Source organism: Kryptolebias marmoratus, linkage group LG20 (genome assembly GCF_001649575.2).
Source record: "Kryptolebias marmoratus isolate JLee-2015 linkage group LG20, ASM164957v2, whole genome shotgun sequence".
Classification (NCBI taxonomy): domain Eukaryota; kingdom Metazoa; phylum Chordata; class Actinopteri; order Cyprinodontiformes; family Rivulidae; genus Kryptolebias; species Kryptolebias marmoratus.
Window position 1 is genome coordinate 3562348 of NC_051449.1, and position 14058 is coordinate 3576405.

At 40.1% G+C, this 14058-nt stretch overlaps 2 protein-coding genes across 3 annotated transcripts in view; both read left to right on the forward strand.

Annotated features, from left to right (window-relative positions):
- cadm3 (cell adhesion molecule 3) overlaps positions 1–4499 on the forward strand; it is a 116206-nt gene extending 111707 nt beyond the window's left edge. Inside the window, exons 12-14 of the mRNA XM_037981910.1 lie at positions 396–416; positions 2719–2844; positions 4288–4499. Coding sequence (XP_037837838.1) covers positions 396–416; positions 2719–2844; positions 4288–4499 — 359 coding nt within the window. The remainder of the gene's footprint in view (positions 1–395; positions 417–2718; positions 2845–4287) is intronic.
- A 6295-nt stretch (positions 4500–10794) lies between these two features.
- kirrel1b (kirre like nephrin family adhesion molecule 1b) overlaps positions 10795–14058 on the forward strand; it is an 82548-nt gene continuing 79284 nt past the window's right edge. The window contains exon 1 of one of the 2 annotated variants that reach the window (XM_017411066.2): positions 10795–11187. In XM_017411066.2, coding sequence (XP_017266555.1) covers positions 11142–11187 — 46 coding nt within the window. In that variant the 5' untranslated portion in view covers positions 10795–11141. The remainder of the gene's footprint in view (positions 11188–14058) is intronic. The other variant, XM_017411067.2, reaches the window with a different exon arrangement.

Here is a 14058-nt window from a genome sequence, read left to right on the forward strand (position 1 = left end):
AGTGGTTGATGAGATATTTTGCTAACAAACATACAGAGCTGATTCCATAAGTTAATGTGGAAACCGTCAAAGACACTTGGAGTTTGTTTTATATGCACATACATGCAAATGCAGACAGGAAGCATAAAGAAACACACACAGTAATGGACAAAATTGGATTTTTATTTTTATTTTTGGCTGTGTCACACCTATTTCATGTTTTTTTCTTGTTTTCTTCTTTCTTCCTATTGATAATCCCTAACCCTCGACCCTATCTGCATTACGCACTCCTCCTCTTATCCGTGCATCCATCCCTCTATCCATCCATCCATTCATCCATCCATCCATTCATCCGTCCATCCATTCATCCATCCATCCAAACATTCAACAATCCATCTACTCATCCACTTGAGAAGATGATGCACACAACCGAACAGGTATAACTTTTCCATGAGTCTCCTGTCTTTGTGACTTTTTTTGTCATCCACCTGTTTTTGCATCTGTCTTTCTGTGATTATGTCTGTCTTTGTCTGGGTAAAATGCATATATTAGAGAAAGGAATTTATAACTTTAAGTTCTGGATCAGGCTCAGCTCTATCATACTAAATTTTAGCTCAGTATCTGTAAAACTAACTGAGCTTTGGCTTTTGTGTTTGCGGCCATCTTAACCTGGATTGAATCCAAAAATTAATCAGTGGTTCATTTCAGTAGTTATTTTCTGAAGATTTTATGAAAATCTATTCAGTTCATAAGATATTTTGCTAAGGTCCTAAACAAGTAACCACACACAGGGCAAAAAATCATTATTTCTTTGACTTTGTCTTTCGTGACAGATGATAAAAAGCAGGATAAATATTTTATACTTTTGTCCTTGTTACCCCTACATGCTTAGCCCTCTGAACACAGGCATCATGCTACACACACTCATATCTCTAAGAGATGCTAGCTAGCATGACCTCTTAAATGGTACAAGTCATTTACACAGTATTCCACTTCCTGTGCATGTGTATATCAATGTACTAGGGGAGAATGGGAGTGGGGTGAGGGGGGTGCAGGCTTTGAGTTGTTCTCAGGTCTTGTCTGCTTTCCGTTTGATGCTGACAGCAGGATTTATGGCCTCATTCTCATTCTCGCCTCGTCAGCATGCCCCTCTCACCTCCATGCTGGCCAGTCAGAGTGTGTGTTCCACTTTCTGTGTGTTTGTGTCTTTTATTCCTCTCAGGATCCCCCCCCCCTTTCTCCNTCCCCCCCCCCACCAGCTTCTCCTCTGGTCCCCCTGTTCTGTTTCTCCATTGGCCCTCGGGCTAGCTCTACTCTTCTCTCGGTGTCAGAGGTTCTTGCAAAACTGGCCCCTCACCACATCATCCGATTGTAATGTGTTTCCTTGTTTTCTTTCCATTTTTTGGTTTAAGTTTTGTCTACATGTTCAGTTGTTGTGCCTCTGTGTCTTTTTACTGGGTGTCTAAACAACCTCTCTTTTTTTATTTGGCACCTCAAACACAAAACGGAGTCAATTTCTTCTTCCAGTTTCCTTTTATTCCTTCAACATTTGTTTTTTTTTAAATAATCCATTGTATGATTTTTATCTCTAACTCATGAAAAGTGCTGCTTCCGTGTTGATGATATCTGAGTGACTTTTGCACAGACACTCAGGATTTATAACATCTGAAAAGACAGGCGAAATAAATGCAGAATCAGACTGTTTTGCTGAAAATTGATACCTTCTTTAAGAGGCTAAAACGGCTGATGTAAGGCGAAAAAGAGGGAAAAGGTATAAAATCCTCGATGTTGGGTGAAAGACCTGCATTTCTAAAAAGTCTCAGTTGTTTACAGATTTGGAAGAAAAGTCATTTAGGCAGCAGGTTTTGTCTACTATCTTTACTAAATAAAAAATATATAAGAATAAGAATGTTTTTGTAATAAATGTAACATAAATGTAATTTATTTCTCATTTTACTCTATCAAATTACTTGCATCTTAAGAAAAATAGAAACTACAAATTGCCTCATAATGTCTAAGTTTTGCTTTTTAAACAATTTGTGTTTTCAAAAGTATCCTGAATATTATAAACTAAAAATATGAATGATTTTATTTAATCAGTGCACAAAATTATATCATCTCTTTAAGAAGTTTATCCCTGCTTTCTTGAATTCCCCAGTTGGTCATCTGGAGTTTTATTTGCAGGAAAGTGTGAAACTCTTCAATCATTGTAAAAAACAAACATACAAATGAGCGTTCGGGGATTTCACCCACGATCAAGTGTTTGTGTGTTCCTGTTCCTCAGAAGGAGCAGAACTTTGGCTGTAAACGGTATAATCTTGTTATAAGTTTGACACAAACAGTTTTTAATGGAGGCTGATGAAATGGCCTCCTTTCTTTCGCCTGGCTTTTTCAGTCCCGTCCCTTCTGAAGGTTTGCCATAGTGTGGATTATATACTGACATGTCTTCTTTGCTCCCCTGTTCTTATTTTTTTTTTGTCTTCTCTTTGTCACTCTCCTCATTATTTTCTCTCACTCTTTTTCACTCTGTTTCGACTGTCTTTCATCATCCATCTCCAATTCCCACCAATATTCATCCAGCTCTTTTTTTTTTGTCTCCTATTTTTATTTATTTATTTTTTTATGGTCTCTGATGCTTTTTATTTCTTTTCCCTCTCATCTACTCTCATTTTATGCCGCATATTTTTTTTTTCTCTCAGTTCCTAACTTCTCCTCTTCTCTTCCCGACTTCTTGTGAAGACACAACAGCCATGTCGACGTCTTCGGGGGTGGACCATGCCGTGATCGGAGGGGTGGTGGCGGTTATCGTCTTCATCCTGCTTTGCCTCCTCATCGTCCTCGGCAGATACCTCATCAGACACAAAGGTCACCGTCAGCTCGCGCAAACAAACACACAGACGCGTGGTGACACGCTCATGCATTCATGTATGAACATACGGGGAAACATGCTGGCATAAATATGGATTCATGTGAACTACTGCCGGATCTCACACAAACACAAATGGGTAGAGAACTGCAGAGAAAAGCAAGCACACTTACAGGATGTGAATTCTAAGCTCAAACACTTTGGATTCAAAAATTAAATAAAAGCTGTGGAACTTAGTTCAGTTTCTGACTTCAGAGCTTCGACCGCGTCCAAATTGTAGAACATGACTACATGTTGATCAGTGCTCACAAGAGGCAGGTCTGCTAACGTTCCTGTCCACGCTGCTGCACTAACGATTCTGTCTGGATGGTCCGAATGTTTGTGCTCAGGTGTCTTTATATGTCAGCTGATGCAAATAACTTTCAGTTGCAGCGAACAAAAGCAGCTGAAAACACAACAGTCTTTGCAGGACGGCAGATATGAACTCTGCATCCCAAGTTGTTATTTACATACCGTTTTGACCAAAAAGAATCAATTCAAGGTTAACTCACAAGCTTATAGTAAAAGTTTCAGACATGCTGAAACAAACACTCAATACACCAACTTTTTGATGCAATCTCACTGAATTTTCTCACATTAAGTCAAGTTTGAGTGACCAGCTGCAGCCCAGTGAGATTTACCTTGACGAGCATGTCAAAGCTTACAGCTCCCACAATGGGACAAAAAAAATGCAACCTTGTGCTCAAACTTTATCCTCTACATTTTGAAAGTGCCTGTTTTCTCTCATTTATTAGAAATGAACTAAAACATGCATTAAATGCACTGAAAGGTAAACTGACCCTCAACACAGCATCAAATTGCATCTTTTTAATATATAAGAAGCATGAAACCAGAGTCTGTTTGATGACATGGAACTGTGGAGAATGATTTGACATTTAGGACAAAACAACACTAAAAGGTAGAGTTATGTAAATAACTCTTGATTCAGCTGCTTTTTAAAACCTATTTTTTATAAAAGAGCATAAAATGACATTAAAATGTGAAATCTTAATAGGAAAAGTGTTATAGCTCTGTTTAAATCTCAATGCTGAATATTCTGAATAACACATGGTTGAATAATTTTGGGTAAAAAAACTTGACTGAATGAATTACTGATTGCACATTTTTCAGCTCCTTGTGGGGTTTTCCATCTCCCAGTGTTCCCCAACCTAAATAAGTCTTCACCACAGTAATTCAACCACTTAAACCACCATAAAAACAAGCAAACATTACAGAAACCACTTGTAGTAATAACTCTGAAAACATGCTGGGACATTGTGATATTACGGTTTATAAAACTCTCTCTCCCAGCTGTTGACTTTTACTGCTTCCATAATCTCATTCCTCCACCCTTTCCTCTCTGTTTGCTCACTGGGTGTCCTTCTCCCCCCCCCATGCCACAGGAACATATCTGACCCATGAGGCCAAGGGCTCGGACGACGCCCCTGACGCCGACACGGCTATCATCAATGCAGAGGGAGGCCACTCCGGAGCAGAGGACAAGAAGGAGCAGAAGACACAAAGGAGCAGAGGACAAGAAGGAGTATTTCATCTAGATGGAGGACAGAGCGGTGGAGGAAATGAACGAGGAGGAAGTTTTAAAAGATGTGGCTGAAGGAGAGGAAGAAGAAAACCTCCATTTGTTTTCACAACGCTTCAGTTCTTCACTCTGTTGGAGGGAGAGTCGCGGGGGAAGGGGGGGGAGGACTGTGGGAAGGAAAATGACGAGCCGAGCTTCAACTACCCTCTTTGCATTGATACAGGGAAGTGAGATTTTTGCACTGACATTCGTATGGACTGAAGTTACACACACACACACACACACACACAGACGTCCTTCTGGGGGTGATTTTTGTTTTTTGTTTGTTTTTGCACACAAACTTGAATGCTCGCTCGAATTAACAAACGCGAGCTTCCTACTAACACGTCTCAATTCTGACACAAGCATCCAGCTGTCAAAGCGACGAAAAAAAAAAAATCTAAATTGTAAATCACATTCGGACATCTTGGACTGATTTTTTTCCGTGTTTCGAAGCTTCACAACCGTCTCTCTTTGAAACATTTCCACCAAAGCAGGTCTGTTCTTTCACATTTCTGCCCTCATTCTCTCTATCAACACGAGGCAGAATCCCCCGTAAACATGTTCCTGGCAGACAAGTCCATCAAAACAAACCTGATCTTTGTATGTCATCAAACCTTTTCCTGTATCGTCATCAAAATGCAGGTACAGATAGTCAGATTTCCCACAATGCACCACAAAACTGCAAAAATAGCATTCCCACCTTGTGCTACCAAGCTCAGAGGTTCCAGTATACAGATATAAATATATATAAATGTATAAATATAGAGTTATATAGCATTCTTTTTACTTAACAAAACTGTTTGGTGTGTTGTAAATACACTCTCTTTCTCTGTTATGTTTTTACATCCTGTCTCTCTTTCCCTCTACAGCTCCTTCTCTCCTCTCTCATACAGTCTGTTACTGCATTACAGTAACGTATATACTCAAAAGAAAAAAAAAAAAATCAAAAAGCCTGCCTGTTTTTATTACATGCGTGGAAATGCCGAGTCAAAAATATCAATATCTTGGGGGGGAAAAATGTAAAAATAACAACTATGATGTTGCAAACTAACCTTAACTGCAAATATTTGTATAAAGAATGTTTTTTCTTATATTTTTATTTTACTCTTTTTATTCTTTTTGATTTAATTAAATTTTTTGGGGGGTGGGAGACTCTTGAGAGATTTTTTTTTCTTGTCAGTGTCTCGGTGTGTTACTGTCAGTGTTAACAATTTACAGTGTCTGCTGGTTTGTCTGTCCAGAAGTCCAAAAATCAAACTCGTCTTTTAGTTCTGATGCGCTTCATGTCTTTCCCCTCTTTGCACCGCTGGTTTCTCCCTGATTTTTCTCAACCCCTCTGCTCCTTTACCTTAATTTGTAGCAAAATCTCAATCAAAGACAGGTGGGAAAGGTGTCTGGGTGTTTGATGGAGCTCCTCTGCCCTGGTCGGTGCTTGTGCTTGATGTGGTGTCCCTTTAATCTGAACCCGGCTCACCTTTGCTATCGTTCACCCTGCAACAGACTGCCTTTCTTGGTGCGGACACCTGGTTCTAAATTCAATGAATAAGGACATCACAGACTTTCTCTAAGAAGCCAATATGTTTACTGCTTCAGGGAGAAGAAATCTTTTTTTTTTTTTTTTTGTTCAGAGCCAAACAGGGCTGTCTACACACATTAAAACAAACTTGCTGGCAAAAAAAAAAAAAAAAAAACCTTCCGGTTTTTTTTTTTTTGTTCAGAGCCAAACAGGGCTGTCTACACACATTAAAACAAACTTGCTGGCAAAAAAAAAAAAAAAAAGAAAAACCTTCCGGTTGTTGTTTTCTTGTTTTTGTGAGCAGGACTCATTTACCAGCTTAGCTAAAGGTTCCCATAAATGAGCACTCCTTTATTAGGGTTGGGAGTTGGCCTTGGCAGTAGGAAGTTCCACTTGGCCTGGTCTTGGAAATTGATTGCAATCTAACTAAGAGGCTTCTGGCTGCAGATTGTACTCGTGCCAAGGCTGGGTTTGGCAGGCAGAAAAGCCGAGCTGGAGTCCAGGCTGCACTAACACTCAAGAAAGTCATTTAGGAACATTAATGTTCTCTCCTATTTTTCTCCTTCCGCTCCACTCGTCCACTTCTTTTCATTCTTTAATCAATCAGCCCGTCTGCGTCCCGATCCACCTTCACCCCGTCTCCCCTCCTCTCATCACTCCTTCCCCTCTCTAGCTCCGATCGATGTCTGACCCTCCTTGCTGGTCTTTGTCTTGTTGAGAAGCTCGTGTTGACGTCCAGTAGAAGTAGATGTGTGCCGACGGCTCTTTGGAGAGGAATGCATGTGCTGTTGAAACACACACAGTGTTAGTTTGTGTCCGACTTACTGGAGACAATAAAAAAGTTTCTGGAATATTTGGTGACTGAAGATCTGAACAGTGTTTGAATCTTATCAGAGAGCGCTGCTGCAGTTCTGTCACTTCACAGTAACAGGGATCGTGTTCCTGCAGTGTCTCCTTCAGGTGCTTCTTCTGCAAATCCAAAGACAGGTGTGTTAGGTTAACGGGGTAATCTAAACTGATTGGAGGGTTTTGTGTGTGAGCATATCATGCTTTTCTGTCTCAGGGATGTTCCCCTCTCAGGGTAAGACATCCCTGCCATGATCGTCTAAATCTACAGAATAAAGCAGGGATATCTGATGGGTAGACTTTGTGATATGCACAAACAACATTTTAAAGAATTCCCGACAATATTTCGGCTTTAAGCTTCTGTCTGAAGACCAGAGGACCCGCTTTGTCTCCGAGTTTGTTCATTAGCGTTGAACTGTATTTAGCCTAGCTCTACTCTGTGAACGAAGGGATGGATTCCTGCCTCATACTTAACGAAGTGTAATGTCTCTTTAAAACTAACGGACCTGTATTTGCCTGTAATTTATCGTCCTGTCCTTTGTCTTAGTTTATGTGCTAGCATGTAGCTTGCATGAGAAACGGTTGGAAAAGTGTAGATAGTGTTGGAGAAGAGAAGCGGCCGACAAGCTTCTCTCCTGAGACAAGAGCGGCGGTCTGCCCGGCTGACCTCCCTTCTGTCCTCTGTTCTGCAAACATACGCCGTGTCCCAGTTAAATCCATCTGGACCCAGTCAACACTCACAACTCACTGCAGGAGACTAATACTCTGCTTTTCCCCGTCAGTCTGACATGAAAAGCGTTGAACTGGGACGTGCAGTCTGACTGTATTTTGCATCAGTGCAGTGATAACCAGCTGTCACCAGATGCCAGCAAACAATAGCTTTTCTTCTCCCTCTTCAGTCGGTTTGAGCTGTTCTGTCCCTTGGCTTGAGTCATCTACTCCTCTTCAGGCAGTCGCACACTAGCTGCTGCTCATTTTTTCTTTCTTTTTTTTTGTAGAATAAAAAAATTGATTTTTTAATTATGTTTATTTTTTTTAAAGGTGTGCATAATCTTCAATGTTTGACTTTCAGTTCAACTGATAATCTTTTTTTTTTCTTAAAACTTAGTTTTTTCCAAAACTTGAATGTTAGAAGTGTAGTATTTTTTTTTTGCATATTTTCTCCTTTTAGCAATCACTTTTTTAATATATTTTCATGTATATAGTGTTGCCTTTACTGAAAACCTTTACACACACACACACACACACACACACACACACACACACACACACACACACGTTGGGTGCATACACATCCACACACATATTTGGATATGCACAGCAGGCATGATGTCTGTTCATGTGGTGTATTTGTACATATATGTGTGTGTGTTTGTGTATGAGTGTGTATTAAATGACCCAAATAGACTCCGGAAACACTCCTAACGTTTGTTGAATTCACAGAAATGTTTTATTTCCATGACCAAACAAATTTCTTCTTTTGGTTTCCTTTTTCTGGATGACAAGTCTTCCTTTTGAGTGAATATCACATGGAAATAGTGCCGTCATGTCTGTTGATTTGTACTAAAGGCAGATCAGGTGATCGGTGTGAGACTCAAACACGCTGTAGTGGGTTTCACGTCTGTTGGCTGAAATGTTCAGAAAATATTTGTTTCTTTTATCTCTCTTTTGTTAGAATACAAGTTCAGTTGTTGACTTCAATAAACATGCATTTGAGTTAATTTCACCTTCGTGTCGCTCGTTCTTCCCGATGAGAAATTATTTAAATCTGATTTTATCTGTTCATTCATTCATTTATTGTTTTTTAAAGTGACAGCCACTATTAAATTAACAAAACAACATACTGCTTTATGAAAATGTTTGAGATTCCATTTTATTTTGTGATATTTCTAGATTTAAAATAATATGAATAATAATGCTTAATAGTTTTTTTGAGAATAAAGTAATATATCAAGTCTATTTTATTATTTTTTTATTGTATTAGTGTTAGTTTTTGTTTGTGGTTCGTATGCTCTTATTTTTTTTATTGTATTTTTAAAAGTTTTATTCTCCTCAGGCTGTTTGAGCCTAAATGGCATCAGGAAGGTCATCAGGCATAAAACAACTGCCAGATCTTTAGCAAGTTTGCTCGCTGTTGCCACCCTCCGCAGAAGAGAGCAGCCGAGAGGAAAAACAGCAACAAAGTTTTATGGTTTGTTTTTTTACTTCTTTGCGTTGTGAAGCACTTTGAGTTACCGCTGTGTTTAAAAAGTGATAAATAAATAAAGCTGAGTTGCGGTAATGTATGTGAAAAAGTATTTTACAAATGTCAATGTTGAAAAGTTATCAATGTCTACTAGCAAAGCCTCATGATTTTACATCATGCAGTTACAGAAAGTGTCCAGCAGAGGGCAGTGTAACACTGCAAATCGAAGCGTTTTGCTTTAAAGCCTGAAAATGTCAGGAATCACTTAAAGCAATTAACACGTTTTTATCTTAATGTTTTTTAAACGTTTTGTATTAATATAGTAACACATATTAATCTAAAATAAAACTACATTTTAAATATTTTTGACACAAAAAATATCTCCAACATTTAAAAACTATATTTGTTTTGTTTTTTCTGGAAACTTTATGAGACAAAATAATACATAATTGTTTTAGCATGCAGAATTCTGTTTTGAAAAGCTGCTTAGAAAATACTTAAGTGGTCAAATAAGAAGGCTGTCAGGATTTGGGTTTTTTTGGGTTTATTGTTTCTTTTATTTTGTTACTTAGTTGTCTTTATGTTTTGCTCAGTCTTTGTTTCATGTCATTATCCACTTGTTTACCTGCCACGCCCATCTCCACCTGCTCGTGATTGTAATCACTCACCTGTGCCCACTTCCCCTAATGACCCTCTGCTTTTAAAACCTGGTCACTTCCTCTGTGTACTCGTTGTGTTTCCTTTGATGTCTTGCTCTCTTCATGTTTGCCTTCATTCCATAGATTTAGTTTATGTTTTGTATCCAGTTTAATCCTGCTGCTTCGTTATCTTTTGTTTTTGTTTCCTTTTATTTTAAATAAATCCTTTTATTCCTGAAGTTAGTATGACTCTAAGTTTGCTGCAATCTCCACCAACCTGACAAAGGCTTACTGATTAATACTTAAAGATAAAGACATAATATGTCATTAGGCATATACTTATTTAAAACTGAAATCTAATCCTGTATTCACATAATCTTTACTTAGTATTAAAATCAAACTGCAAAGACATGTAAACTTTACTGAAAATCATTGTCTTAGTTTCTTTTTTTTATTATTCTATCATTTTTCCTTCATTTGAACACAAAGTTTATTTTAAAAATGTCAGTTTTTAAACAAGAATTACAAAATATTTGTGTTGTAATTTTTTTCAACAATGAAATTTGAACCATAAACTTTACCAGATTATTCATTAGCATATTTAAAGTTCAGTAATGAAGTTGAGAATTAAAGGTAATAAAGCAAGTAATCATGAAATGGTGCCGTTTTTAAGAGTTTCCAGTAGTTTTCCAGATATATTGATATACAGTTCTGAAATGTGGGTACGCACTTAATGTAAATAAAGCATATAACCATAGAAACTTGAGTCAAGTTATTGACATTAATTAGGCCATTGTCTGTGTAGGTAAAATAAAAATAAATTTCACCCATTTTAAGCCACTTCAGCTGTTGCTGTAGGTAAAGAATTTTGGTAGTTGACAAATTTTGCTTAGAAAGTTTACACTGACCATAGATATGAACAAAAACAACGTTGTCCCGATTTTGTTTCTTACTTTATGATTTGATTGCCTTTGGTGAGGTCTTCACGACTTTGCAATGAGTACCTTTTAAAGCCTTAAAAGTTAAGTTTCCTTGTTTCAAAGCGCAGTTCTTGTCGCGGCCGCCGCAGCGCCCTCTTCCCCTCTGTGGATCATAAACGGAGATTTGGAGAGGGGAGGTGTGCTACTGATTGTCTGTGGAGGGCAGAGAAAGAAAGAGGGAGAGGGGAGGGAGAAAGGAATTCAGATCTGGTTAAATGGGGATACAGAGCGCAGAGAGGAAAGGGAACAGAGACTGAGAGGAAAGAAAAAAAGTGGAGACAGATTTATTTTACGCACGGGAAAAGCGAGGAAGTTGGTGAAAAGGGAAAATAAGAGGAAGGAGAGAGGAAAAAGAAAAGGCATGGGATTTTTTTTCCTCCAAATGTGTCTTCTTTCACTCTCATGACTCAGAGAGAATTCCAGCTGAAATCACCCGGTCGGGAGGAATTGATGGTGTCTTTCAGGGGAAACGGAGCCGAGGGGAGGAATCTGAATGCGCTCGGCTGAACCATGCCAGCTTTGTGGATCATAACTTTGGCAGTCGCTTTGAACCAAGGTGAGTAACAGATAAAGAACTGACCAGAACCCAAACAGCAGCCTAAAGTTTTCTTCCATACACAAATCTGTTGTTTTTCTCAGTTTGGGGCGACTGCGCGCTTTGTGCTTCTCTTTCTGTCTGCGCTGGCACCACGCGCGTGTTTATGTCTGGCACTGACACCACGCGCGTGGTTTGTGCGTGGAAATAATGCTACCTTATACATCATGATTACATACCACAGGCACTGAAAAGAAAAGAGTGGTGGGGCGTTCAGGGTCTCTGACACAAACGATCCAGACGCGCAGCTTTCATTTTTCCTTCAATTACTCCTTCCTGGGAGAGAAGTGGAGCATCTGGACATGACATTGCTTTGACGTGACCTTTAAAACGCATGAATGGGTAGATTTGTTGGGTAGATCTGGAACAAATGCGTTGTGGGTCAACACAGGCGCACGCGCACACGCAAACACACACTTTTGCGCATAACCTGTCAGTCGGGGATGATTGATGAGGCGAGGATCTAATGCACAGTCTGGTGGCTGGGCTTTAACAGGAGTCACATTGAATCATTTTTCAATGCGCACACACAGAGGGCACGCACGCGGCAGGCACGTGCATGCCTTCAGTCACTGTGTGTGTGTGTGTGTGTGTGCTGAGAGTGGAGAGTAAAGACCAGCACAAGGGTCCCTGGAGAGAGAAAATCTGTGTGTGTGTGTGTGAGTGGGAGTGAGCCGTGCAACCTCTGCTTAGAATGCAGGTAGAGTTGCGCGTGCACGTGCGCGCCCCTGCTGTAAACGTTCAGGTGCCAAGAAAAATGCATATTTTACCTTAAAGACGGGAGACATATTCACTGGTCTGGAGAAGAGTCCCATTACTAATATTAATGTCCTTATTTATTGATCACCTTGAAGGAGCATCTTCTCCCTCTAAGACACACACACACACACACACACACACACACACACCTAACTCATACACACCTTATCCAAAGAGCAGGTGAGTGTGTGTTTGAGTCATGCCTCCAAAGACAGAGGTGATTAATTGAGCTGGCCTGATGTGAGCAGTTCAACCTTCTCAAGGCTGAGTGTATATGTGTGCGTGTGTGTGTGCATGTGTGTGTGTGTGTGTGTAGGTGTGTGTGTGTGCATCACCTGGGTCCCTCAGGCCGTCAGTGTGATGAACCACAGACGATGATCTGCCCTGACAGACAGTCAGAGGAGCTCCCAGGCTGGAGCAGACCTGACCACCTGAGTGGAATGTGATAGATGAAGCAGAATTTTACTTTATGTTGTTCAGTTTGATACACATAGTGGGAAAAAAAACAGCCCAAATCGAAACATTTAGGGATTCAGATTAAATTAAAGACCTAGCCTTCCCTGAAGGAATGCATATCGCCCGCAAACCTTTTATGACAGAGTTTAAATTCAAGATGGCCTCCACTTCCAGATCTCACAAGGTGTGTTAGTGCTCAGAGTATATGTTGAGGATGACTCTCAGCTACCAAATTTTATCTCAGTATCTGTAAAATTGACTTGAGTTCTGGCCATTTTTGTATTGGCTAATGTTGGTCAGCTGCGGTGGCCATCTTGAATCGACTCCAAAGTCTAAACAGTTGTCCAATAATTACTTGCTGAGATTTTCATTTAAACTGGTCCAGTGGTTCATGAGATAAGTTGCTTAACAACTTTAAAAACAAATGTTTGAGGTAAAGGTTTTGCACAGTGTGTGGAGCTCAGAGTATGTGTTGTGGATTACTCTCAACTACTACCACACCAAGTTTTAGCTCAAAATCTGTCAAATTGTCTTAGTCATAACCATTTTTGTGTTCGCTAAGATTCCTTAGCTGTGGCAGCCATCTTGAATGTGACTGACTCTAAAAGTTAAATCAGTCGTAGATCTACATCCAATGATTACCTTCTGTGGGTTTCATTCAGATTCATTCACTGCTTAATGAGATATTTTAGTATTTTGTGAGCAATAAATATGAAATGAAAACCCCCAGACTAAAGGTGGATGAGGCCCGTTGTATTGTTTGTCAGCTAGGTGAAGGAGAACAGATAAAGAAGATTAGGGTGGCGTGATTATTGTAGCTATTAGAGACTTGAGCAGATGGAAATAAGGTCGAGCAGAAAGGAAAATGATCGACACACGAGAGGACTGAGCGGAGCAACAAAACAAAAGAAAGAAGAGGAGAGGAAAACGTGGTCAGAGAGAGAAAAAAAAAACAGAACAAAATGAAATGAAACCCAAACAAACACAAGGAATGTGTTGATATGAAACAGAATGAGAGAATATCTGAGCAGCACCGAAGGAGAACTGAACAGAACAAAGGAGCTGTGGAGCAGAGAGGAACACAGACAGAAAGAGAAAGGAGCGGAGCATCGGTGTCTCCTGCTGAGCCGGTGTAAGCCTGTAAATGTGATCAGCGTGAATCCGTCCTCTACATGCAGCAGCTGCAGCCTAATGTGTGTTTAGCCTGTTTGGACTCTTCCAGGTGCCTGCTGCCTGCTTTCCACGGCTGACAGCTCCGACTGCCTCTGTCTGAGCCGCCTGATTTACTGCTCAGGCCCGTGGTTCATCCAGGCCTCCCCATGCAAACCAACTACATCTCTGTGTAGTTGACCACGCAGCTGCGGGCCCCTGTAATTACCATTTGGCCCTGGATGTTTGTGTGATGTGCTGCCTCTGGTTGCAGGCGAAGAAGCTCGGAGTTGATTCGTGAACAGAAGTTTTGCTTGAGTCGAACATTTTTGCAGCCTGATCATGCAAGCACCGCAAGTAAAGCAATTCTTGCACTGCAAGCACCTGTCCCATCTCTCCACCTCTCTCTTTCACGCAAATACACTTTCTTTTTCCTCCCCTCTCCCCTCCCCTTTTTTTCTTTCTGTC